Below are 23,407 nucleotides of genomic sequence, written 5' to 3' on the forward strand. Positions count from 1 at the left end.
GAGATTCAACCACAAAGAGGCGTGCCTGCAAGAAATTATGGGCAAATGACTAATTACATTCAGATCCATAATTTGTATGACAGTTTAAGAGAAGATCCGAGAGTGAATCTTTGGGCAGAGTATAGAAGAGCGGGTGGGCGTAATTATTAAGTTATGCATTTTAGTTTAAACTGTTAATTTGTTTGTAGTTTGTTTCATTCAATATTAAATTAATGAGCTAAACTTATTTAAGTAGACTGCAACAACATTTCAAATTAATTAACCTTTCATTTGAAACTCCTATTAAGTATAATGCAACAACAACATATCAAATTAAAATGCAACAATTCAAATTAGAATTTAAATTAATACATTAATTATTTAGAGGTTCTACTACATCGAACTCATCATCGTTATCATCACCATCAGGTTGGTTGTTATTTAATCCAGCTTGTTGTTCAATTTGTGCTTGAATCCTGTCAAATTCAATTTGCCACAAATGTTTTTGTTGGGGGTTCATAATTGAAGTGTGTTATGCTTGTCATAGTCATTCACAAATTTTTCTTGAAAAAAGCGGCTTTTCTTAGTCTCCCTATTATGAAATTTCCTATCAACCGCTCTTTACTTCTCGACGGTCTTCTGATGTTCCATAAACTCCGCCTGTTAAATCCATTGGAGCTTCCACCTTCTTGAGCTAATTTTCTAGCAACTCTTCCTTTGTTCCTTTATTGGTAGTTTTTTATTATCATCATTATTGAGAACTAAGTTGACATTTGAGTTTGTTGAGGTATCTGGTGAAGAATTTGATGGACCTGCTGAAAATGGTGCAAAATTTGGTGTTGAGGGTGAAGAATTATATGGTGACCTTTCAGATGTTGAGGGTGAAGAATTGTATGTGACCTTTCAGGTTTGTTGATTAGCTGCTAACACTTCTGGATTAAATTTGTTCAACGCCTTCAAAATGTGATAACAACTTTCAAAACCGAAAATTTTGCCATTTTTTCGTCGTCATTCTGTACGAACATGTCTTTCAACTCACCATCCACAAGAAATTAAGAAATTAAGAAGTGTAGAAAACATGTGATTGTTTTATATTTGAAGAAGATTGAGAAATTGAGAAATTCTAGAGAGATTTAGAAATTCTGGTGTGAATTGAAATGAATTTGAAACTAGGTATTTATAAAGGGGAGGAATTATTGTCGTTGGATGAGGAACTGATGAGCGATCAACTCAGCAAGCGATAACATAACTATCGCTGGCGCTGGAATGACCAACGAACGATCTTATGACCATATAATGATGGACACTATGTCGCTCGTTAGACTCTCTGTCGTGTATGCCTAAGTGGTATATTTAACACGTAGTCTGTTTTGCCACGTTGACATAGTCACAGTGGATGCTAAAAGTGACAAAATCAGCTACTTAACTAATGCAATTTATCATATTCTTTGAGTACCCATTTCATTGATGACCGGCCAGTTTTACCAAGGCCAACCCTAACTCACCTCCATCCAAACTCACTTTTACAAGAGGGGCTTTACTACAAAGAATCCCTTAAAATGAGGTTTAGAATTTAAATCCATAAATATTTTCTTTTTAAAATTAAAAAAGAAAGAAAAAAGAGAAGACAAAGATCTGAAAAGAATGGGATGCTTTTATACACCAAACAGTGTGAGACTGAGACTGTGTAAGTTAAAAAACTAGCTTTAAACTCTTTTTTCTCTCTATCTCTCTCCTCTAAACAAGAAAAGAAAAGTTCTCTCTTTTTACTCATCTTCATCTTCAACTACTTTAATGGAAGAATTATCCAACTGAAAGCCCCAAGAATTTCTTCAAACATTTTTCCATCAAAGATCTCTTTCTATTTTTGTTTTAAAAAAAATGGTGGTGAACAAAGAATCAACACCTCCACCATTGATTGGTAAAGCTGGTAGATACACTGTATTTATAACACCACCTGCAACCCCAAAACAGCCATCATCTGAAACTAAATCAACCAAACCCATATCTCTAACTAGACTCTCATCTGATACTCCAAAACCCTTCAAATCTCATGATGATGATTCTCCTAGTAAAGTGCAATCACCAGTGACTCCAAAACAAACATTTGAAACTAAATCTGATACTCTTAAGGTTCCTACCCATACTGCTAAAATTGTACCTCCACCAGTTTTGCCTCCTCCCAAACAGTTTGACAGTGTTAAATCTTCATCGGGTGGTGATGGTTCTATGTTTGGGTTCTTTTGGAATGCTGTTGCTAAAGTACAAGATGGTAATCTTTTGTGAAATTTTCATATTTTTTTCTTTCCAATTTGGGATATCTATAAAAAAAATTGTTCTTTTGCTGTATTTTTATGTCTCATTTAGTTTGTTTTTATTTTCCTTGTTGCAGCACATTCAAGTTTGGATGAGTATTTAGCTCATTGGTTTGGGTTGAATCATTCTAAGTATCAATGGGCTCTGGATGATTACTATGAAAGCCAAGGAATGGTAAGAGATTTTATTTAATTTTGTGGGTTGTTCTGATCTGATTGTTTGTGTTTTTAGGTTTTGTGTTGAAGTAATTGTAATTTGTTTGATCTCAAGGTGTTAAGAGTAATTCTTTATAGCTAAGTCATTGAGTGATGTGAAATCAAAGTATTTTTTACCTTTTATAGGTTCTGATAACATAATTTGGTGTTGAAATGATATTTTAAGTTGCTGTTGTTTGTTATGGAAATGTATTTTCCATTAATGAAATTATTGATTAGCCGGGAAAGAATGTATGGAAATGTATTTACCAAGTGTTGAATTTCTCGTTTGATGCTTGAATGTTGCTGCTTTTGGACTAAAATCTTACAGTAGGGTGACATTAATTTGTTATGGAAATGTATTCCTTCTGTCTGTTTAGATTATGTGTGGATGCATTTTATATTAATTAGTTAGAAGTAATAGCATTAGTCATTGCAGGCTACAGGGGAAAGCAAAATCCATTTTGGATTAACATTTGATAAGTAAAATTAGTTGGTAGAGGATAGGATTGTTAAATTCTGCACCAACAATGTGTAGAGTCGTAAACAAAATACACCTGTGCCAGAGGTCATACTACTAGCCATGTACAATGTTTATGGTTTTCAATCTGCGTAATTGTTGTTTGCTTGCACACATTGGTAATGAAGACTTAAGAGTTGGTATCCTGGAGCAATTTGTCACACATTTCACAAACTTCACACTTGTTTTTGTTTGAGACAAATCGTGATGTGCAGTTTATCTTGGTGATAATTGTTCCAAATTGCTGTGTAATCTTCAACTTTCCAGCCGTCCTACCATGTTAGGGTGGAAAAGAAGTGTTCATCTTAGCTAAATACGAGCAGCTTTCCCTACATTTTCTGTTTGTATTAAAGATTACCCTGGTTGTGTGGACGTGTTTGTAAGCTGGTTTAGTAGTGGTTGCATTTAATAGCGATACACAATAAGCTAAAACTGAATTGAACCGTAATATGTTTTGTCCAGTCTTAGCTGACCAATATTCCAACTGTCTCACTCATTTATGCTACTGCTTTGATATCACCCTATAATATATTTTGCATTGTTACGACTTCCAGTGAGGCTGAGCAGCACCACCTTGACACAACACTCTGCTTAATACTTAATGCATGTGTATGCATCGCCAACCTAGCTCCTGGACTTTGATTATCCAGATAGCAATGCTTAAGTTCCTTTTTTTTTTGTCTTCTGTGAGAGCTTGTCTATCTTGTACTGTAACTTTAGATTTTGTTGTGATGCTTTTGTGTTCCCTTGAAATGTGCAGTAGGTTGACAGACAGGTATTATAGTAATGTTTACATATGTTTAAAATAGAAATACTGTTTGCTTTATTAAATTTGCAGGATCTATATTATTGTTCTTAGCTGCCATTTTGGTACATATATAATTGTCCTTTTAAATCGTTTTAATTCTGTCTCCGTTTGGTAACTGGAGCTTGATGATTGTTCGGGAAGCCCTTCTCACTTGTTTGAATTTCTGGGATTTCAGGGTAAAGGAGACCAAAAATCAAAAGAACTTGTGTCCAAAGAACAAAATGTTTAATATGCTCAAGACAGGTATGCTGGATCTAGTAAGGAATTCTAAAACCTCACTATATATGTAGTAGCGATGTCTAAAAGCAGCATTGTTAGAAAATCTCATGCATGGAATGAAGAAAAGATCTTCATTCAAACCTTCCATGCTGTTGTTATTATTATTATTATCTGCCACCTCTTGTGCTGCAGCATCTAATTTTGTTTGTTTATTTAATAGGCTGTAAGCATCATTCGCAACGGCTGTTTTGTGCTTAAGCATTTTTTTTTCCTGTTCTTGAGTGTGTAAGTACCCTATATGTATGTAGTTCATAGCAGGACAAATTACTACTAGGAAAGAATGAAACATACATAAAATGTTTGAGTCTCTCTTTTCTTGATGCAGAATGTGCAAATTTTCTGTTTCTATATTCCATTGTCTACTAAATATACATGAAGACGAATCAATCTAAATAGTATCTGATTAAGTTTAGAATGAGAGATCATGGCTTCATCTTGACTTTGCTTGCATTTCATATTTCTCTATAATTGGTTTTGAATTCTTGTACCAAGATGAGTCATTTGTTGCGGTGTATGACTTGACATCACACCTGTAGGATATATATTTTAAATATAAAAATGCATTCGACTGGGGCAGAATTTCAACTCCACCTTCCAACTTGTTCACATGAACAAATTTTCTGACTTCTACTCGTCGAAAGCTTTCTCTGGTAACCAGTCTATGGTGATAAATTCTTTTTTTATTACAATGAAACTTTAATACATAATATAGAACAAAGTACAATTACAAGACTGGAAGTTTCAAATTTTGAAGCAAACTATGAGAGAAAAGGTTCAGTTTTGTAGGAAAAAACCTACTACATAAAACTACAAAACCTGGCCTGATTATGCATGTAAAAGCAAACCCCATTCCGGTTAGACCGAAATGATGCAGCAGATAACTAGTCATCCCGAGGAGAAACAACAACACGATCTATAACAGGACCACAAAGAGTTCCCAAGTCATTGCTCACTTGCTTTGAGTGGTAAAAGGAACTGTAGAAGGTAATTCTTGTAGAGGATTCACTTGCCCTGAATACAAGGCCACCAGTCACAGAGCCACCTTTGCCAGTAGATTCAAAAGGGACTTTGAGTGTCTTGTCCCCGGCGAAAGCTTCGACCATCATGGATGCATGGCAGTTATTTTTGGCATCTCCGACTATGAAAGTGAGCGTGTAAAATTTATTAGGAACTGTATTTATGACTTGAGCGATAGCACTTTCTCTACCTGCAACCAACTCAATTGCAGCTTTCCCAGAGGGAACATTGAAGTGTTGCGAGTCGATGTACTTGACGGCTTTAAGAGATTCAATTATCCATCCAACAAGCGGTGACTCTCTGTCTACTTGTTTGGGAGGCAGGAGAATGCCATTTGCAGAGTTTCTAAATAGATGAGGACCCTCTTCGAAGTCACCATTAACAACCAAATTATCTGTTTGAAATATTCATTAATTAGTTACAACATAACGTAAACCCATAACAGGAACCTCAATGGAGAATCAGACAGATGGTCACTGAATAGAGTAAAATGAAATATATTGTGAAATGTGTGTTCAAATTACCTTTGGTGGCAGAGGGAATGACAAGCTCCTTAATTCCAATTGCATCCAGTAGAGGACCACATGAAGGATCTTCTTGAGTACCTTTGTTAGTAAATGTCACCTTAACGATCTTAGATGTAGGCTTGAACGCCCAAGCATAAGTATCACCTCCGTCGCTGTTGTACAGTGTTTGGAGAGGAAGATCTCCCACGAATGGTGGCACAGAGACAGTTAAAACTTCATCTTGTGCACAAGTTCTCGTAGCTCCAAATGTCAGGGCATATAGAGAACCTGGTTTGACTACTATTGCTTGAGTGATTGAGGCATCGTTACCGAGCCTAACAGCGTGAACACCGCGTGAAACAGGAAAATACATTCCACCAGGTTGTGGACCACCGTGGACATACTCGACTAAACCATTGATCCTCCATTTGGGAAGTGAGTACGTCCCAATAATGACGGTTCCCTTAAGTTTTGATGGCTCTGGCCCTTCTTCGAGATCACCATTTCTGAAAAGTCCTGTAAAAGGGTACACGGAAAATACATCAATGACTTATTACTAGTAGTATATAGCATAAACAACATAAAGATGAGCTCAACAACAGTGATTACCATCTAAAGGTTTATCATCTGCAGAAACAGGAGTCGTGGCGAAGAAGACAGCGGAAGAAGAGATGAGAAGCACAAGAGAAAGCAAGGCAATCTCCATATCTCTCTAGTGAATTGCAAGTTGAAGACAACAATCAAATAAGATAGACAGATCAGTTTGATAGTGTACGTTCCAGTGCAAATGCGTGCATTTATATACTGCAATAGAAGAGAAGGGAGAGAGACGGAAAGAATTTGAAAATGCAAACTATAAGATAGAGAGATATTTAGGAAGCAGTATGGAAGCACACATTAGCGGTGATAAGAGTATTAGTCATCAGTTAGCTAGTGTCAACTGCCAACGGATATTACTTATAACTACAGATAAGATTCATTATTCAATTTATCCGTCTCGGACTTTCTTGATCAGTGCAAGTAATAAGAGTGCATATTATAATTTGCTGTGCTAATTACTACTATTGCTCCATTACAGGTTAGTGGTTACTGCGTGCATTTAAGAAATACTGTCGAGTTATTTCATCCTACACAATATCTGAATAATCTAATTTACCGTCTTTAAACCACTCCTTACAGTTGCAGGTTACTTCATTTTTTAATGCCGGATGTAAGATCCAGTGCGAGCTTCGTCCCTAAGACAACATGTCTTCACATCATTCTCCAATCTTAAGCCAGCAAGAAGCTATCTTGAGCGTTCATTGACTCACCAATGCTCAAAATTATAAGATCAGGACACTTCAACTTTATTTTATCTGTCATTTAATCCTGCCAGGCCAAGCTATCTGATAATGATGCCCAAATGGGGACTACTCTTTTTTTTCCCCACCTTCAAAAGCAAGTCATTTTGATGCGGTTGAAATGCACACTCAAACCAGCGCGTTTATCTCCGGGATTCAAGATCCTGCCATGTACATTCCACATTCTTGAGTGGGTCCCCTGCCATTCCTATTGTTGACTTCCACCATCATAATTCGATCTTTTTCTTAACACTATTTTGATTCTCATCACTTTGGAATAAAGAAGTTATATTCGGCTCATGTCTCCTTATACTAGCTAATTAGTAATGAACCAGAAGGTTGGGTGACACTCTGAACATACAAGAACACCGGCATGCAGCACAGTTGTCCATATTACTATGAATTATGGAAGCTATAATTAAGGGTAACCATCCTAATTCGTTCACTTCTTTAATGCCCCATTGGATAGATGCAGATACGTGGTCTATTGCAGTACAGATGTCTTGAACCCACCAACGAACCATCTGTTACTGTATTTGAGCTACTCACTGGTAGTCCGGTAAACAAGTTAACAAAAGTCTTGTCCTGGTAGCAAAAGCCATGTTCTGGCTAAGTTCTCTCCTCGACTCTGGGTTGGTAGATAGTAATGCTTAAGATTCATCTCTGCTGCAAGTGCCTGTTTATCTGGTACTGCAGCTTAAATTTTATTTTTGTAAAGCTTTTGGTCCCTGGAATGATCGGCACGGCTGTAACTGTAAGGATAGCATCATCACAGTGTTTCTCTACAAGCCTGCATAATTCATATTTTTTTCTCTCAGCTGCTAATTAAACTGGGTCTGATGTTTGTCAAAAGAAACACAAGAAATAATTTGTGACGAGAACAAAATGTTTAATATGCTCAAGACAAGTATGCGGCATGCGAGATTTACATGGAAATCTGAAAGAAAAAGTAGCGCATCATATAGCTAGCAGAGACATATTGTCCTATATAGCAACACAAATTTGGATTCTTTTGGACTTGAGAGTTATGCTAAAATTCTTTATCATGAGAGTGTATCACAAGAAAAGAAACGTAGACCGACTCACTGTCTAGTAACTAAAATAGTTAAAAACTCATTTACATAATAATAAAAAGAGATCATGGCTTCATCTTGAACTTGTCATCTGCATCTCCTGTTTCTTCATAATTGGTGCTGAATCCTTGTACCAAGAGGAATCACTTCTTGTAGTGTATGAATCAATCACCACATCTGTAGGACTTAATGCAAATAGGTATCGAAATGGATTTGATGGTGCGAGAATTTCAACTCCACCTTCCAACATCTTCACTACAGTACTCATCAAAGGTCTTGAATCAGGAGAATCTTGAACGCACCAGAATGCAGTCATGAACATTCGTTCTGCCTTCTCTTTATCTTTTTCTTCAATTCCAATCTCGAATATTAAGTCTGTCAGTCGACCCTTTTCGTACTCTTCCCAAGCTTTCTTCGGAAACCAGTCTATTATTTCTGAAACTGGACGCGTTTGGAAGTTTCTCTGCCTCGTCACCATCTCAAACAATAACATCCCAAAGCTATAAACATCACACTTATGTGTAATTGGATAGTTATGTAAAAGAAACTCCGGAGCTGAATAACCCGGTGTTCCTCTGTACCCAGTGAAGGATACATGAGTACTTTCTCTGTTGCAAAGCTTGGCAAGTCCAAAATCTGCAACTTTGGGTAAAAAATATTGGTCAAGAAGAACATTACCAGGCTTTATATCATAATGAATTATCCTTTGATGACAATCTTCATGCAGGTAAGCAAGTCCTTTTGCTGTGCCGATTGCAATGTCTAGGAGTTTTTCCCATTTGAACTTCAGTGCTTCTTTATTGAATAAGAATCTGTCGAGGGAGCCATTTTCCATGTACTCATAAATGAGTGCACTTGTTTGGTGATCAGAGCAGAACCCATACAATCTAACTAGATTAATATGGTAAGTTCTACCAATAGTTCCTACTTCTGCCATGAACTGCTCTTCAACGTTCTTGTCTTCACTTTTATTCAGAACCTTCACTGCAATTTTGATTCCATTAGGTAACTGTCCTCGGTAGACTACCCCAAAACCTCCTGAACCCAACCTTGTTGCGTAATTATTAGTATAACTATGAAGTTCTTGAGTAGTAAATCTAATGGGTTTTTCACTAGCCATATTAAGTATAAATTTCTCCATTGTTTCTGAACCAACCTGCCAGAGTTGGTATGGTGGCTCAGTTACAGTGACTTCACTACCCTTTGAAGCCTTTAAATCCTTCTCCGCAGCGCTTTCCCTCTTTATAGCACGATAAACAACCAAGATAGCAACAATACCCAGGAGTACTGCACCCACAATTAGAGCCGAACCTGCAAAAAGAAAGAAGATTTTGAACTGCAGTTATTAATAATCATGAGCAATTGAAAAGAAATGGAAATTTATCTCTGACAAGCTACAATAAAGGTGGTAGTAGTACGCGACAAAGAAGTCGACAATGGGCCGTGCGGGATTGGTGGAGGTCGTGGCAATATAAGTTTCGGTGGAGGCAGCGACATTCTATCTTGAACAGATGAGGCGAAGAAAAAATACAGAAAATAGTTGAAGCTAATTCAAGTTTGAGCTAGAGAGCTGAAAGTATTTAACAATCAGTTGTAGTGATTCCTATATGGATAGAAACCTACCACGTCAAACGCGTTTAAACAATTTGTTCCTACCTTTTTAATGAGACTGTCCTTCATTTATCGATTTCGATGATCCTGAAGTAATGTATTTATCGTGTCACAGAAATTCCATAACGAAGTTGATGGTGGCTTTGTTCTGGTTCAGTTGATAGTACAGTTCGTAGGTGTGAAGCTAGATGATCCCCACCTTGTTTGTGACACATATAGGGTTGGTCCACTAGAATGATCCAAGCCTTTCACTGTCTCTTTTAATGTTGATTTGGTGAAATTTCCATACTCCTTCAGAATTAATCAAAATCTTTGACTTTAAAGTCCTCAGCAGGTTGAAGTTCACTTACAAACTTAATGCTGTGGTCCAGGAGTACTGAAAATGATCTTGCATTGGTATGAAAGGCTTTTTCGTTCGAGGCTTCTTCATGTCTCTCCTCTTATGTTCTTCGATCCCCTACACCGACAATTTGATCTCACTTGGAAACCAGTTTTTCAAAGTAGCTAAACCCAATTCGCTGGAGTAATTTTTGGTGGACACATGAACTCTTGAGCTGTAAATCTGATTTTATACTCTTGCATTAAACATCAAGACCTAAACCACATTCAAGCTTATTTAGTTGGTGCAGCTCTATCAACCTGAAATCAACACTTTCAAATGTAAGAATTAAAGATTCCAAAAATCTATAAATGAAAAAATATGAAGAATAAACAACCAAATACTGGACGATTAAAAAAGTACAGGACTCTTGATATTGTGCATTTACAATCAGGTGTAAAAACTCAACTGCTGCAAGACGCGGATAAAAATAAAAAAATAAAATGCTGCCAGTAGATATGGGGATGGGGGTGTTGGTAGCTTTTATGTCAATGTTGCTTGTTTCCTTCTTACACTGTGTATTCTGAGAATCTTTTTGTAACTAGCTTTGGCCAATTAAAGATAATTTTGGAGGACATGAGAAGTTCACTTATAAAAACTTTATTCACATGCATATTTTTTCAAAATAAAAAATGCAGAACACGCTATATAACATTCAATCAAATCCGGATCAAGTTCACAGGACAATAAGAGAATTATGACAAGCTAACTAATTCTGTCAAATAGCCCTTCTATATCATAATCATATTCAAGTTGGATCTGAAACGAAAAGATATCAGACTTCTGACAGTGCATGCTAATAGATAGTTTAGATAAGAACTCTTGCATTCATTAGATGCATAGAACTCAGCAACATACATACCAATACACAATTACAACAAGAGAACCGTTAGCCATACAAAAATATTCATTTATGGACACCAGCATCTGTCAAACAGCTCAGCAATCTCTCACTTAAACACCAGCATCTTTCAAAAAGCCCTTACATGTATTCTTTGTTAAGTCACAAAATGATGATTCACCAGTGACTTGAGTTTCAACCTTATCCATTCAGAGCGAAATGAAGCTAGTTAGAATACCGTTGCACCTTACTTCTATAAAGCTTGAAAATTGAAAGAAGAAATCACCTTTTTCTTCAAGTCTAAGCATAAATGTAGCCGTTTTATTCTTACTAAAATTAATTCAGAACGTGAACCTGACCCTAACTTTTTTCTACGTTTTTTGATTGCCATGCTACACTGATTAAACAATGTCCATAAACTAGCTTTTAACAACATTCCAAGTGCTTCTGTACACCTTTTTTGGCTTTTAGCTTATGCCGCTCTATGTGAAGCCTATACGGTAAGCTAAATCAACAAAAGCATAACTGTAGGCTATAGCACTTGGCTGTGGAAGCAGCTGCTCGATCAGAGACTCTACCTACATAGGTGCAACCCCAATCCATATAACATTCATATCCACCGTTTCTTTCACAATCGATTGCACAAGTGTTTGTGAAGATTCAGGCACCAAGACTTGATCCCAAACCTTTTGGAAGGATGTCTGCACAGACCACCAAGGTATAGGGGAATTGGTATTGCACGACTATTTATCCAACATTCATTCCGACGATTCTATGTTTAGCAAAATGGCTCAGCAGAATATCTCAAAATCAGTCCTTCCATATAAACACATTGTTTTCCTTTTGTTTCTCGTTTTACCTCTTATCCGCACTCTCGAACATTATCATCTGGAGACCACTAACACTGATCTACCAAATGGTGGATCACTAGGACTACCAAAAGCTAACTTTTCTGTGTGTAAATTATATGGTTTCCACGGTTAATTTTGAATTACGTACACAGTAGCATATATCAATCCCGTAGTTAAGTTCAAGGGTAATCTAGAACATATGAAATTGACAGTCCAGGTTTGAAATGCAGCATAACTAATTAATGACACACACACATCCAACCCTGTTCCTTTCCTCTTTCATTTCTTTTCTGTTCAAGTGTGTCCATGCTACTCAAACTTGATTGGTCTATCAATCAACAACCAAAAATTTCTTTATACATCTAAATAGCTAATGACATGATGTGTACTTGTAGGTAGGTTACGTACATAAATCTTACCCACTCGTCGACTACCAACACATTCAGACTCTCAAGGGGTACATAGGAGTCAACACATGACAAAAGGTTAGGTTTTAAGCATTTCAATACGACTCGTATATTCACTCGAAAATCTGACTTGGAGGTAAAAAAAATTGAAAATTCAGTCAATATGCTCCCTTGATTCTAATATGCTTTCCCTACAAATAGTGATAACTGAATACGCCAGCATTGGATTTGATCCTCATTTCTATTAGATAAACTACAGCTTACTGACAGGAACATATGCGTGCAGTTAACCAAAATGTGCATCTAAATCGAATCTGTTAAATTAAGATTATAAAAGTCTGAGTGACCAACCTTTTAGACAATGAAGCTCAAGGCTTAAAAACTTAACCACAGAATCTGCTGAAGCCCATGGAACATTAGTAACTGCTCCGCAATTTTCTTGGCTATAAGTCTTCTTCCTCTTCTGATTCTGAAAAAGATGATCGGCGTGTTCGAGAATCACTACTTGAAGGACTTATGCCATTCTTCAGGAAGATCTTAAGAAGGTCCAGCTCTTCCGGGTACCTAAAAGGCTAAAACCATCAAAATTCCATTGACTTAAACGAGTATCAACAAACAATCTGGAACCAAATTCATTCAGGAAGAACAACAACAACCCCCATGTTGTGAGTACAGTGGCACATTAAAAATAATTAGCAAGGAGATGATAAAATTACAAGCTGATGAAACTGTAAAACTAATTTTATTGCAGAAACAAAAAATAATTCAAGGAAATTAGTTTTCATACCTGATTGATGACGAGCAGTTTCCAATTTCGGAGAAAATTGTAGAAATTTGAGTTACGTGCTTACTTAGGACAACTACTTCCAAGCAGATCAAATTACCACAGGGAAACTTGTGGATAGAGAACATCTGTGAGCTCGGGGGAATCTAATATCAAAAAAAATCGGGAGTCTAATACCCACGACCGGAAAGCTACGGAGCAAATGAAAACATATAGTAGAACGAACACGGTTATACTGGTTGAAGGATAAAAGCGACCAATTTCTTCATTGTTCGGGTTTGTCTTCGAGCAATGACGGAACGAACGAGGGATTTAGAAATTTGGATTAAACGCTTTAGTTAGTCATTTCAGAGACCCCGTGGTAGATTTGGAGCTTTAGTCTTCATTCTTCTATCTACAATTTGCATACTTGATACGGCTACTTTGCAGATAATTTTTGCATACTTGATCCAATATCTTCACCGAATGTTTTACCAAATTCCTAGCCCTAGGGTTAACAGTGAGATTAATTTTTGACGTTACAAACACGAAGAATTGGTGCCTGGTCCAAGAAGCACATCAACCTCTTGGCATTGGAGATGTCTTTGTATTACAAAATCATCTTCCTTGTAGATTTATCAAACCCGAACAAAACCAGGAATAGACATGCCCGGACACTCCACCTTTTAATTGGTAGAGTAATTGGTAGAGAAGAGAGTATTCAGGTAGTCCACAGTTACAACTCCCCCATCATTTTCTTACTTCTTGTTTTGAGCAGATAATTTCATGAAACATACATAATAAGCCCAGAGGAAACAGAACTTGGATAATAAAATTGGTACTGGACATACATACCAAACACTTAAACAGAGACATGTATATACAGTTAAAAGTGAGACATCTCATTTCAGGACAGTGCAAAATAATGCTTGAACAAGAATTGTTTTGCAGCCTAAGAGTTTCTCCAATGGCATGTGTGTGGAGTTAAATGTCAAAACTCACCTAGGATACACATCAATTTTCTCTAAAATCATTCTTCAATCATGATGTCTTAAACTAATGTATAGATGACTTTGGGTAGACAATGTCAAGACATTCCCTTTGACATTATCTACCCTCCTAGTCAGCTTTTAATTAATTGAATTGACTTTAATATATTAACTAACCATCTTTAACTTTAACAAAATATTAATTATGGATAATAAAAATTATACTAATTAATTAAATGAAGAGGTTACATGCAATACGTTGGAGATGGATTAATTTTAAGGAAAAACAGATCAAGGATGTCTTATTTGTGCTGCCACATAGGAAGCACACACAATGACCATTGGAGAAGCTCTAACATTAGAAGGCTTTTCCGATACCCATGTCAATAAAAAGTAAACAAACTGCCATTTACATCTTAAAAGGGACATATTTCGCAAATCAGAAGTGTGCAACTAATACTGATAAATACTGATAGTATGCCAAACTATAATCCTACAAAGAAAATATATTCAGGAAAACAGCTAACAGGACACTAGAGGGTTTCATGGTACAGAAAAAATTAACAAGACCAGATTATAAAGCTTCATGGTACACACTGCAGACAAATTACTCTCAATAGCTTCATAAGAATCCACTGCGGAAAAAAATGATGCAGCTGGATTATTACCTACCAAATGCATTCCAGAATTTTGATAAATCATGGAAATCTCCTGACAGTGTACACATCAAACAACAAGTGATAACACACACATGACCAAAATCTGAATTTCTGCTACCAGAACAAACATACATCACAAATATCAGACTTGGGAGAACCAGAAAAAGTTTTGATTTACTCATCCAAAACATAATTAAGTCGGAGGAATTCTCTGATAATTGCCCAACCATTAAATTAAGCTACTACTATCAGTACTGCAAAAAATTTAAGCTCAAAAAGAAATAACAATCTTTACAATGGATGTCAACTTATACTAGTTTAAGAAGTAACAAACTAAGTATGACGTAACGGAGGGAGGAAAACCTTCTGAACACAAAACCAATAGCGTCGTACCACAAATTTATTCTTCGACCTCAACAGTCCCTTTCTCACTCACATAGATACCATCCAAAAACTTCCTGATATCCTTGTTCTTCACATGGCATTTCTGCCAACAACAACCAATAACCATATGACATTCAGCATCAACATAATTCATAAATTAAATTCAAAGAGAAAAAGTCTAAGAATATACCTGGTTGATCAAGGCACAAGACCTGGAGACGAGCTCAACATCATTACCATCCAACACAAGCTCATCCTTGACCTTCTCTGACCTGACAATACTCACTCCATCAAGCATATCAACCTTTCGCACCTGAAAGAAGAAACACAATAATCTAATTAGCAAAACTAAAATACTTGACTATTAAAATTCCAATGGTCCATAACTAACAGTGTCAACAAACAGCGAAAACCATCAGAAGTTATACTTGCATTTCAAAAAAACAAGCAAACCAGATACAAACAATTTATTTCTCACAAATAATGATACTTAAAAATCTCAGAAATCAATTTAATTCACAAAGGGGAAGACCCAAACAATAAACAGATGGTTTATGTCTTGGTGTAGACATCATCGAAGTTCAGAAAATAATCAAACAGAAACAGAATCATTCGGAAAAAAATCTAACATAATCAGTGCCAACAAACAATCTAACATACTTCAAAAATGAATCTAGTTTAAAGATTCAGCAAGAACTCAGTGCAGCGTTCATGATCCATTCATACACAAGATTTCAAGAAACAAAATCAACTAAACAATTGCTTTATAAGCCTATGAACTAAGAAAGATAATGACATAACATACTACCTAACATAGGTTTTCATGGAACACCTATAAATTTCATCTGACTTTTACAACCAATATCAGGATATCAAAAACAATCCAACCATATGAATAACAAAATACAAAAACACTCCAACAAATCACCTACCAGCCATATAAAGATATTGCGACTCTAATACCAACATAAGATTCTAGCATACCAAGCAAAACCCTAAATCAGAAACACAGCCAAAAAATAAAAACCCTAAAAATCAAAATCACAGCACAGATCATTTATCCATAACCACCAAGTTCGAACTAAACATATTGATGGAAAATATAACAAAAAGAAAAGAAAAAAAGAACAGAGATTATACCTTTTTCTCTCCAAGAAAGTTACGGATCTCAATACCCTTGTTTCCGTTGGTGATTGAAGCGTTGATGGGAAAATGAGCATACACGAATCTCATCTTGTAACGGTACCCTTTAGTAACACCAGTAATAAGATTGTTAACATGAGAAAGTGCAGTTCTAATTGAAGCAGAAGTCTTTCTGGATCCAAACCAGGCATCAACTTTAAGTTGTTTCTTCCCAGTTTCAGCTTCTTAATTAGTTGAAAATCTAAGTTAAGATGCTTAAAGTTTCTGATCAACTTTCCTCTTGGTCCTTCAACCTCAATCATCTTTGCTTTCACTTTGATTTTCACTCCATCTGGTATGTCCATGGTTTCGCTAGACAAGATGGTCTTCATTTTCGCTGATGATTCTGATGATTTTCGGCTCTGCTGTGATGGCCGGAAGATAATAGGTTATACCTTCGTGATGGAGGAGAAGAATCAAAACCCTATTTTCGACTTATATTACTAGGGAATAACCCGTGCCGTAACGGCACGGGCTATTTCACAATGGCCGAAGCTAGGGTCATTCTCTAAACGCCGATGTATCAAAAAAAAACCTATTAAACTACCAACGGTTCACCAACATTATGTTAATGTATCCTTCAGGCAAGCTGGGCTAGCAGATTTCCATGCAGTACAGCTAGTGGCAAAGATATTATGCAATTTTATCCATGGAAATCGACAAAGAGTAGCACCAACACAACACATGTATCATTTTGATACCGAGACAGAAATTTAACATAGAGGTTTCCAACCGTTGTCATATCCATATACATCGCAAGAACACGTATATCGACACCCAACCATTGGTAAATGGTAATGCACCTCGAAAGGATTAGGCAAACGAAGTTGCAAGGATAAAAATGTGTAGGGCCGTAGGCGCTACCAATAATAATTTCTTCTGATATAGCAAACATTTTGATGAAATCTTACTTTCCCATTGAATAGTTCACTTTATGTGATCATCAGGTCGGATTTTTGTATATACAGAAAAGGGAAAAACCTTTGCCACATGTTCATTATAGTACATATCTGGCAATTAGAAGTAAAAGCGGTCGTTACAAAGCGTAACTTTTTCTTTGAATTCTACATACATATATTTAGACCAAGGTCGCCTTCCCAACAAAACCAAAAACTAAAGCAGTAGAATACAACCATATAATCCGCTGAAGTGTTTAGGGCTCATGCTGCACTTGTTGTGTTGCCTTCAGATATTTTGTAGTGTCATGTAACTGCTAGGGAAGATGATATTAGTAGTGCCAGTAGATCCAGCAGTAGTCCCCAGCCATGATTCATTGACCACGGGGTGATGCTGAAAATGTTCTCCGCATGTGGAGGTGGTGGATTCATTGACCATTCCATGGGGCAAGCATTGTGGTACTGAATGTTCTCTGCACATAGAAAGTGCATATGAATAGGTAATCAAATTAAGCATCCAATAAAATTTATATTCTCAATGAATTCAAGTTACTCGAAAAACTCTCGCCCTATAAGAATGACTAAAGAATTCAAATATCAAATATGTTGAGAACAATGGTAACTAAATTTTTTTGTTGTTTCAAAGATCCAGGTCGAAGATTCTTGACACAGATCATAGCTTATGACAAATAAGAAAAATCAGAAATCATAAAAGTAGAGGAGCATATAAAAGCCGAACCTTAGGAAAAGAAACCTTGTAATGTAGTGAAATAAAGGGCAGGAAATATCTCCATTTTAGCAATACCACTTGATGCACCAACCACACTAAGTATTTTCTGTTCCATTGATAACCCAGCAGCTAGTTTCCTTTTTCCTGGTGTACATGAATTTTGTTTGCAAGTAATGGTGTTGTCTTGGCAGTTGGCAGTCCCTACACCTAAAAACCATTTAAAATCAACCTAATTAGCATCAATCTAATATACACAAATCTAAATCTAAAAACACATCACAAAGTTCATAAAGCTGATGCCTTTTTTATCACCCAGATTCCAGAACACAAAATTTGAGCGTACTTATAAAACTCAGACTCAAAAACATAAATTTAAGCAAATTATGATTGAAATAAACCAAATCCTTGCTGCTTCAAATGGTTGAACAGATTATATATTTATGGAGTATCCATTAAAAAGGTTGGCCTAAGCTTAGTGAGTGATCTAGTAAAACAAACTTCACACTCGCTTGCTAGTGAATCAACTTATTTTAGCCAATACACAATGACATGTATCAAATGAAAAATGAATTGGAGGGTTCATTCGATCACAAATAGTTGAGATCATATGCCATAGACCCTCTAAAACTCTAAAGTCAAATTTTATACGATGTGAAATTGATTCTACAGTTATTATCATATATCTACTTAAAAGATAACCCTTACGTGTTAGGTTTCTGTAGTGATTTCAAATGCCAGTCTTCGGAAGACATGATATGATTGACTTTGAATATGTCTAAATCCGTTGAGTCGAATACAACAATCGTCATGTCTGACCTTCCAATGATAAATAGCTCAAGAATCTCCTTTATCCTGAATACAATGGAAAACTAACTTAAAGATATCGATAGAATCTTAGATTTGAATATTCAAATTGAAACATCATTTACCCTTATTTGTTTTTGTATAGACATTTCCATAATCTCTCCCGTGTTGTATCCCGTATTAAATGGTATGAATTTAACAGTTGTCCACAAAAGAATTACTACACAAAATATAATGTTTGAAAGTTCAATATTGATGTTTGACATAAAAATATCGGTGAAATTATTTTCTAGTACCTTCTCGGCCTAGACTCATCATTGCTCCCAAGGCCCGATACTCAGTCCCCAAGGCGTGCTCCCAACTATTGTTGGAGAAACATAAAGGCTACCTAAGCGTTCGGTAACTGCAACTGCAGCACAAAAGCGGTGGAATAAGCAAGTACATAAAAAATATATATGCAATCATACATTCACAGTGTTACTCACCCTGAGTAGATCATTAAATTTACTGGTGAGTATTCAGAGAAGTTATCGACTGCGGTATTTGACAAAGTAGTTTTCTGTAATACAAATCATGCCCCTGGAAGTTAACCATAAAAGATACATTTCTAAACTTAACCTATTTTAGTTAAAGCATGAGGAACATGCAAAGACATAAAGGTCGGATGTATTGTAAAATCATGAAAAAGTATAAGACCTTCAATCACTCATAATACGGTGTTCTTGTGACTCCAAAATAAATCTTGGCGAGGTTAGTAAAAGAAAGAACAGCATGTCTATAATTACAGGTAAAAGATCGATGTCAAACTCTTTTGTTTATAAAATTTATGGATAACATCTGAACTCCTTGAGAACTTTAATCCAACCATCATACTTTATTTGCAGAGAGGCAGACAACTCCTACTGGAAAGACAAAAAGACAGACGAAATTCAGTAAAAACTTGTAAGAAGAACCTCTTAATAATGTATTTGAAAGATGTGTAGTACTTACCTTCATCGTTTCCAGTAACTTATTAATGCCACTTACTTTAGTTGATTAATAACGATATTATCGACTTTATTTCATCACACTTCATTTGCAGAGAGGCAGACAACTCCTACTGGAAAGACAAAAAGACAGGAAATTCAGTAAAAACTTGTAAGAAGAACCTCTTAATAATGTAATAAAAAGATGTGCGGTACTTACCTTCATCGTCTCCAGTTACTTATTACTGCCACTTACTTTAGTTGATTAATAACGATATTATCGACTTGTACTGTTCTTTACGGTTTCCTTCTTTAGGTTTCGCGGCTCTCTGCAAACTGAACGTACGTGAGCAAAATCAAATTTCAATTGACAAATAATCACACCAATCGAAATGTTCCTACCTCAATTTATGCCTTATAATTGCACCCATGAAGCCATATGAAAGCAAATTAGCAAAGAGATGGTGGCAAAAGCTAGAAGGGCATGCTTCCAACACCTACACACAGAGAAGAAGACACTGTTATACAGGAAATATTAGTTCATTTGTTTATGGAAGTAAAAACTTAAGATCAGATTTAAAGTTATAATTCCTTGAAGAAAAAAGAAAAAAAAAAGCGATCAGATTTAGTTGCGGTCAAACATCTAGGTAGACGCACTTAACAACCTTGCTTAGGGTGGTGGATCTTAAGGCTTGATCACTGCAGATCTTTTAATTCACTTAAAAAAAGTGCAAAGAGGTTGTAACAGATTAGCTCGTTTACAGATTTCTATAATGTATCTCAAACTCTTCAAATATGTTATGCAGAAATGGGGGGATGCTTGACTTCAATCATGAAAATTCATGTTGTTCTTTATCTTAACTTCATCCTTGCCAAACAAAAAGAAATGAGAGTGGGTGCACGGGCAACGGGCAACAACTGGTGGTTTTGTTGGAGCATGATATTTGTCAACTTCTTTAAAATTAAAAGTAATCTAATTGAAATCTAAAGGATCTATGAAACAAAAACCATGGACTAATTTCTATACAATGAAAAATGCAGATAACAAACAATTAGACCTGTCTCATACCCCAAAACTCTTTATTTAGCCATTTTCTCAAACACTTCAAAGGCATAACCGCTCTTTTCATGTTGAAAAAGCTCTTTAATCGAACTACAAAAAATTTGTAGATTACAGTGATAACTCCTTGATCAAATTACTAAACTTCGTTGATTAGGATCATAAGTACCCCTCTTTGAAATTTCAGCTTAAAAACACAACCCATCATGACCTAATAGAACATAACATTATAAAGTACATAACTGAGTGAGATGTTTTATCAGGGTTTCTCCAATAGAACATAACAATATAAATTATATAATTAAATTCATCTTTGAATGCAAAGCAATGAAGATTAAGGATCAATCACTGTGAAGTAATTTTCAAGGGTTTCTCTATGCACCACTGTCATATCTGATTTAATGTATTCAGGTATAAAAACATCAAAAAATGAAGGGAAAAAAAGAGGAAATTGACTACCGGCGCATAAATTTGAGTAAATGGAGGAAACCCCAGAAATCATACATTCAGAACTGAAAGAAGGAAAAAAAGAAGGGTTTGTTGTAATTGTTTAGTTAAACACCAACTAATTAACAATGTAATTTAGTTAGTATTTAATCCTGTTCGTGTACACCAACTATGAATAGCGAAAGAAGTAAGCTAGAGAATGAAAATGAGAACTTTCATTTCTTATTCACATAAGATGCGGTACATGGAGTATTTATAAGCGAACTTTGTATGACAATGATGCACAATAAACTTATGCCACATCACTAGGGCACATGGCATGTGACTGTTGGACTTCCCAGGAAATGGATAAATACTAATCCACTTCGTCCTTAGCATAACTTAGTCTGGATTGTTCTCGACTGTCAATGGTGGGCCATCTATTAAGTCATGCTCAACACTCCCCTTTGAGCACCATTTAAAATGTTTCACCGTGAAAACTTCCCTATGGAAATCTGATCGATTAAAAATTGTCGCCTTGCCAAAACTTTGTCAGAAAAATACGAATTGGACAAAAACTGGTCAAAGAAAATAGTGCAACTATTCTAGCTTTTAGGTGATCGTCACATACTTTCTTCAGTACTATTGGAGTTGCATCAGGAAAACCTTTAAGGAAAAACCTGAGCTAAGAGTAGGTTGGTAACCGCCGTGAAATGTTACTTCTACGTCAAGATTGTGATAGGAAAAAAACACTTGGAACAAAATGTAAACGCCTGCACCAGAAAAAACTGCTTTGAAAAACCTAGACGTCGGAATCTCACAACAATATTAACAGCGCTGCTTTCTTTACTTCATTAAATTTTATCAGGAAAACATGTGTATGGCAAAAAACCTGACTTAAACAATACTGGCGATTATCTGATAACCGCATGTTGAGAAAATCTATGGATATATACATCTCTTTAGATGATAATCACCGTTCTAAGTTGATACCTCATTAAAAACCTCGTCAGAAAAACCCAAAGGGACAAAACCTGAACGCAGGAAAACATGAGTACTTAAAACAATGATAAATTCGCAGATGCTGCCTCGTTAAAACCTTGCCCGGAAAAACCCAAGGAGACAAAAAAACAGGACGAAGGAAAAAAAGTACAACATTTCGAACTGCAGATAACAGTGGACTCGCATGCCTCATTAAAACGTTGACAAGGAAAACCCAGTGGGACAAAACCTTGACGAAGGAAAAAGAGTACACGACGTAATGTACAACATTCCAAACATTCATAGTTTTCTGTGGCTTTACCCCCCTGATGAGTAGGCGTCATTAGTTGATCATTCTGATTGCGCAGAGATCACGAGCCATCTTGTAGCGTCTTCAACGACTTCCTTTAGTTGAGAAACTTGGTCCGATTTTATGTTGTGCAATTCCTTAATGATCATCTGGTTGTGCCAGCCTTTTATTCTCTATTAGCTTTATCTGAACAATCATAATCGATCGGAGGATGAACAAGTATCCTTTATTACCAGACTATTAGCTAGGAAAATGTTTAGCTGCTTTACCAAACCTGCCAAAAATCAAAACTTAAACATTCCGGTTAGCTTTTCTCTGTGGGAGACATTCAGCGACCTTTTACGCAAAAGATCAAGCTTAATGGTACCACAAAGATGAAGGGGTTTTCTTCGGATCAATGTCTCGATATTGGTGCTGGGAAGAACCATACTTGTATGTTTAGTACAAATCCAATATCAGGTATCTATGGCAAACTTTTAGCTAATGTACCATTAGTTTACACATCTTTTGTGTAATACAGACCACAGAGTGATACATCTCTTTGGTTGAGATGTAAGCCGATCAATCTTAAAAATAAGAGATCGAATGATTAGCTTTCCATTTAAACATGTCCAAACCTTTATGATTGACGAAATTAAAGGACTTCTAGCTACAATGCTCAATCAAATTGAGCCTTTGTTTTACCGAGATTTTCCATCTCGAACTCCTGCTTTAAGCATTTTTGTGCTTTGGAGAATTCTTCAGGAGTTCCAATCAAATAGATGTTGTATATTTCAAATCTAGTAAATGCACAGTTTATGAGCTTATAAAACGGTTCACATATCCCTGGGTAATATAAGCATTCACTTAGACGATTGATCACTTTCGTTCTTATTGAGTAAATGCTATGACATGGTAATTCTACTGAAAAAAACTTCAGGAATTTACGTGCATTTTTTTGTATCTAGTCTTTCATACAGATCCGCGGTAACCACATCAACTAGATGCAGATCGAGTTCTTAAAGACTGCCAAACAAATACCATAAAGGTAGTTGCATCCATAATATGGAATATGTTACAAAGGGTTCCTGTAAAAGACTTTGTGCCATTAGTTGACTTTACTTTTCTCACTATGCACATACACCCACCTGTAGCCAC

At 36.1% G+C, this 23,407-nt stretch overlaps 3 protein-coding genes, 1 long non-coding RNA gene and 1 pseudogene across 16 annotated transcripts; 1 reads left to right on the forward strand and 4 right to left on the reverse strand.

Moving 5' to 3' along the window:
• The first annotated feature begins 1,633 nt into the window (after positions 1–1,633).
• On the forward strand, positions 1,634–4,587 carry LOC113358344. 2 transcript variants are annotated; one of them, XM_026601889.1, is made up of 4 exons: positions 1,634–2,251; positions 2,372–2,469; positions 3,993–4,060; positions 4,257–4,546. In XM_026601889.1, exons 1-3 carry the CDS (start codon positions 1,861–1,863, stop codon positions 4,044–4,046), a joined length of 543 nt encoding a protein of 180 aa, XP_026457674.1. In that variant the 5' UTR covers positions 1,634–1,860; the 3' UTR covers positions 4,047–4,060; positions 4,257–4,546. The 2 variants fall into 2 exon arrangements, with proteins under 2 accessions (XP_026457674.1, XP_026457673.1); XM_026601888.1 differs by having other exon boundaries at positions 1,636–2,251; positions 3,993–4,587.
• Positions 4,588–4,786: 199 nt separating this feature from the next.
• On the reverse strand, positions 4,787–7,765 carry LOC113358347. The gene is made up of 3 exons (XM_026601894.1): positions 6,229–7,765; positions 5,638–6,135; positions 4,787–5,507 (listed from the first exon to the last, which is right to left on the reverse strand). The coding sequence occupies exons 1-3, from the start codon at positions 6,323–6,325 to the stop codon at positions 4,978–4,980; spliced, it is 1,125 nt and encodes a 374-aa protein (XP_026457679.1). The 5' UTR covers positions 6,326–7,765; the 3' UTR covers positions 4,787–4,977.
• A 132-nt stretch (positions 7,766–7,897) lies between these two features.
• LOC113358346 (rust resistance kinase Lr10-like) lies at positions 7,898–13,622 on the reverse strand. Of its 3 annotated transcripts, none has more exons than XM_026601891.1 (4): positions 12,909–13,622; positions 12,473–12,685; positions 9,689–10,282; positions 7,898–9,343 (listed from the first exon to the last, which is right to left on the reverse strand). In XM_026601891.1, exon 4 carries the CDS (start codon positions 9,171–9,173, stop codon positions 8,106–8,108), a length of 1,068 nt encoding a protein of 355 aa, XP_026457676.1. In that variant the 5' UTR covers positions 9,174–9,343; positions 9,689–10,282; positions 12,473–12,685; positions 12,909–13,622; the 3' UTR covers positions 7,898–8,105. The 3 variants fall into 3 exon arrangements, with proteins under 3 accessions (XP_026457676.1, XP_026457677.1, XP_026457675.1); XM_026601892.1 differs by having other exon boundaries at positions 12,473–12,693; XM_026601890.1 differs by lacking the exons at positions 9,689–10,282; positions 12,473–12,685; positions 12,909–13,622 and adding an exon at positions 9,451–9,668.
• A 1,058-nt stretch (positions 13,623–14,680) lies between these two features.
• Positions 14,681–16,508, reverse strand: LOC113358348 (annotated as a pseudogene).
• Positions 16,509–16,981: 473 nt separating this feature from the next.
• LOC113358349 lies at positions 16,982–21,236 on the reverse strand. 10 transcript variants are annotated; one of them, XR_003364508.1, is made up of 10 exons: positions 21,013–21,236; positions 19,896–19,990; positions 19,714–19,822; positions 19,519–19,627; positions 19,225–19,430; positions 19,014–19,087; positions 18,825–18,937; positions 18,430–18,576; positions 17,734–17,931; positions 16,982–17,467 (listed from the first exon to the last, which is right to left on the reverse strand). It is a non-coding gene; the product is annotated as an uncharacterized LOC113358349 (long non-coding RNA). The 10 variants fall into 10 exon arrangements; XR_003364502.1 differs by adding an exon at positions 18,654–18,748 and having other exon boundaries at positions 19,014–19,430; XR_003364505.1 differs by adding an exon at positions 20,563–20,764 and having other exon boundaries at positions 19,014–19,430.
• Between the last annotated feature and the right edge of the window lie 2,171 nt (positions 21,237–23,407).

The sequence above is a fragment of the Papaver somniferum genome, chromosome 3, assembly GCF_003573695.1.
Source record: "Papaver somniferum cultivar HN1 chromosome 3, ASM357369v1, whole genome shotgun sequence".
NCBI classification, from domain to species: Eukaryota; Viridiplantae; Streptophyta; class Magnoliopsida; order Ranunculales; family Papaveraceae; genus Papaver; species Papaver somniferum.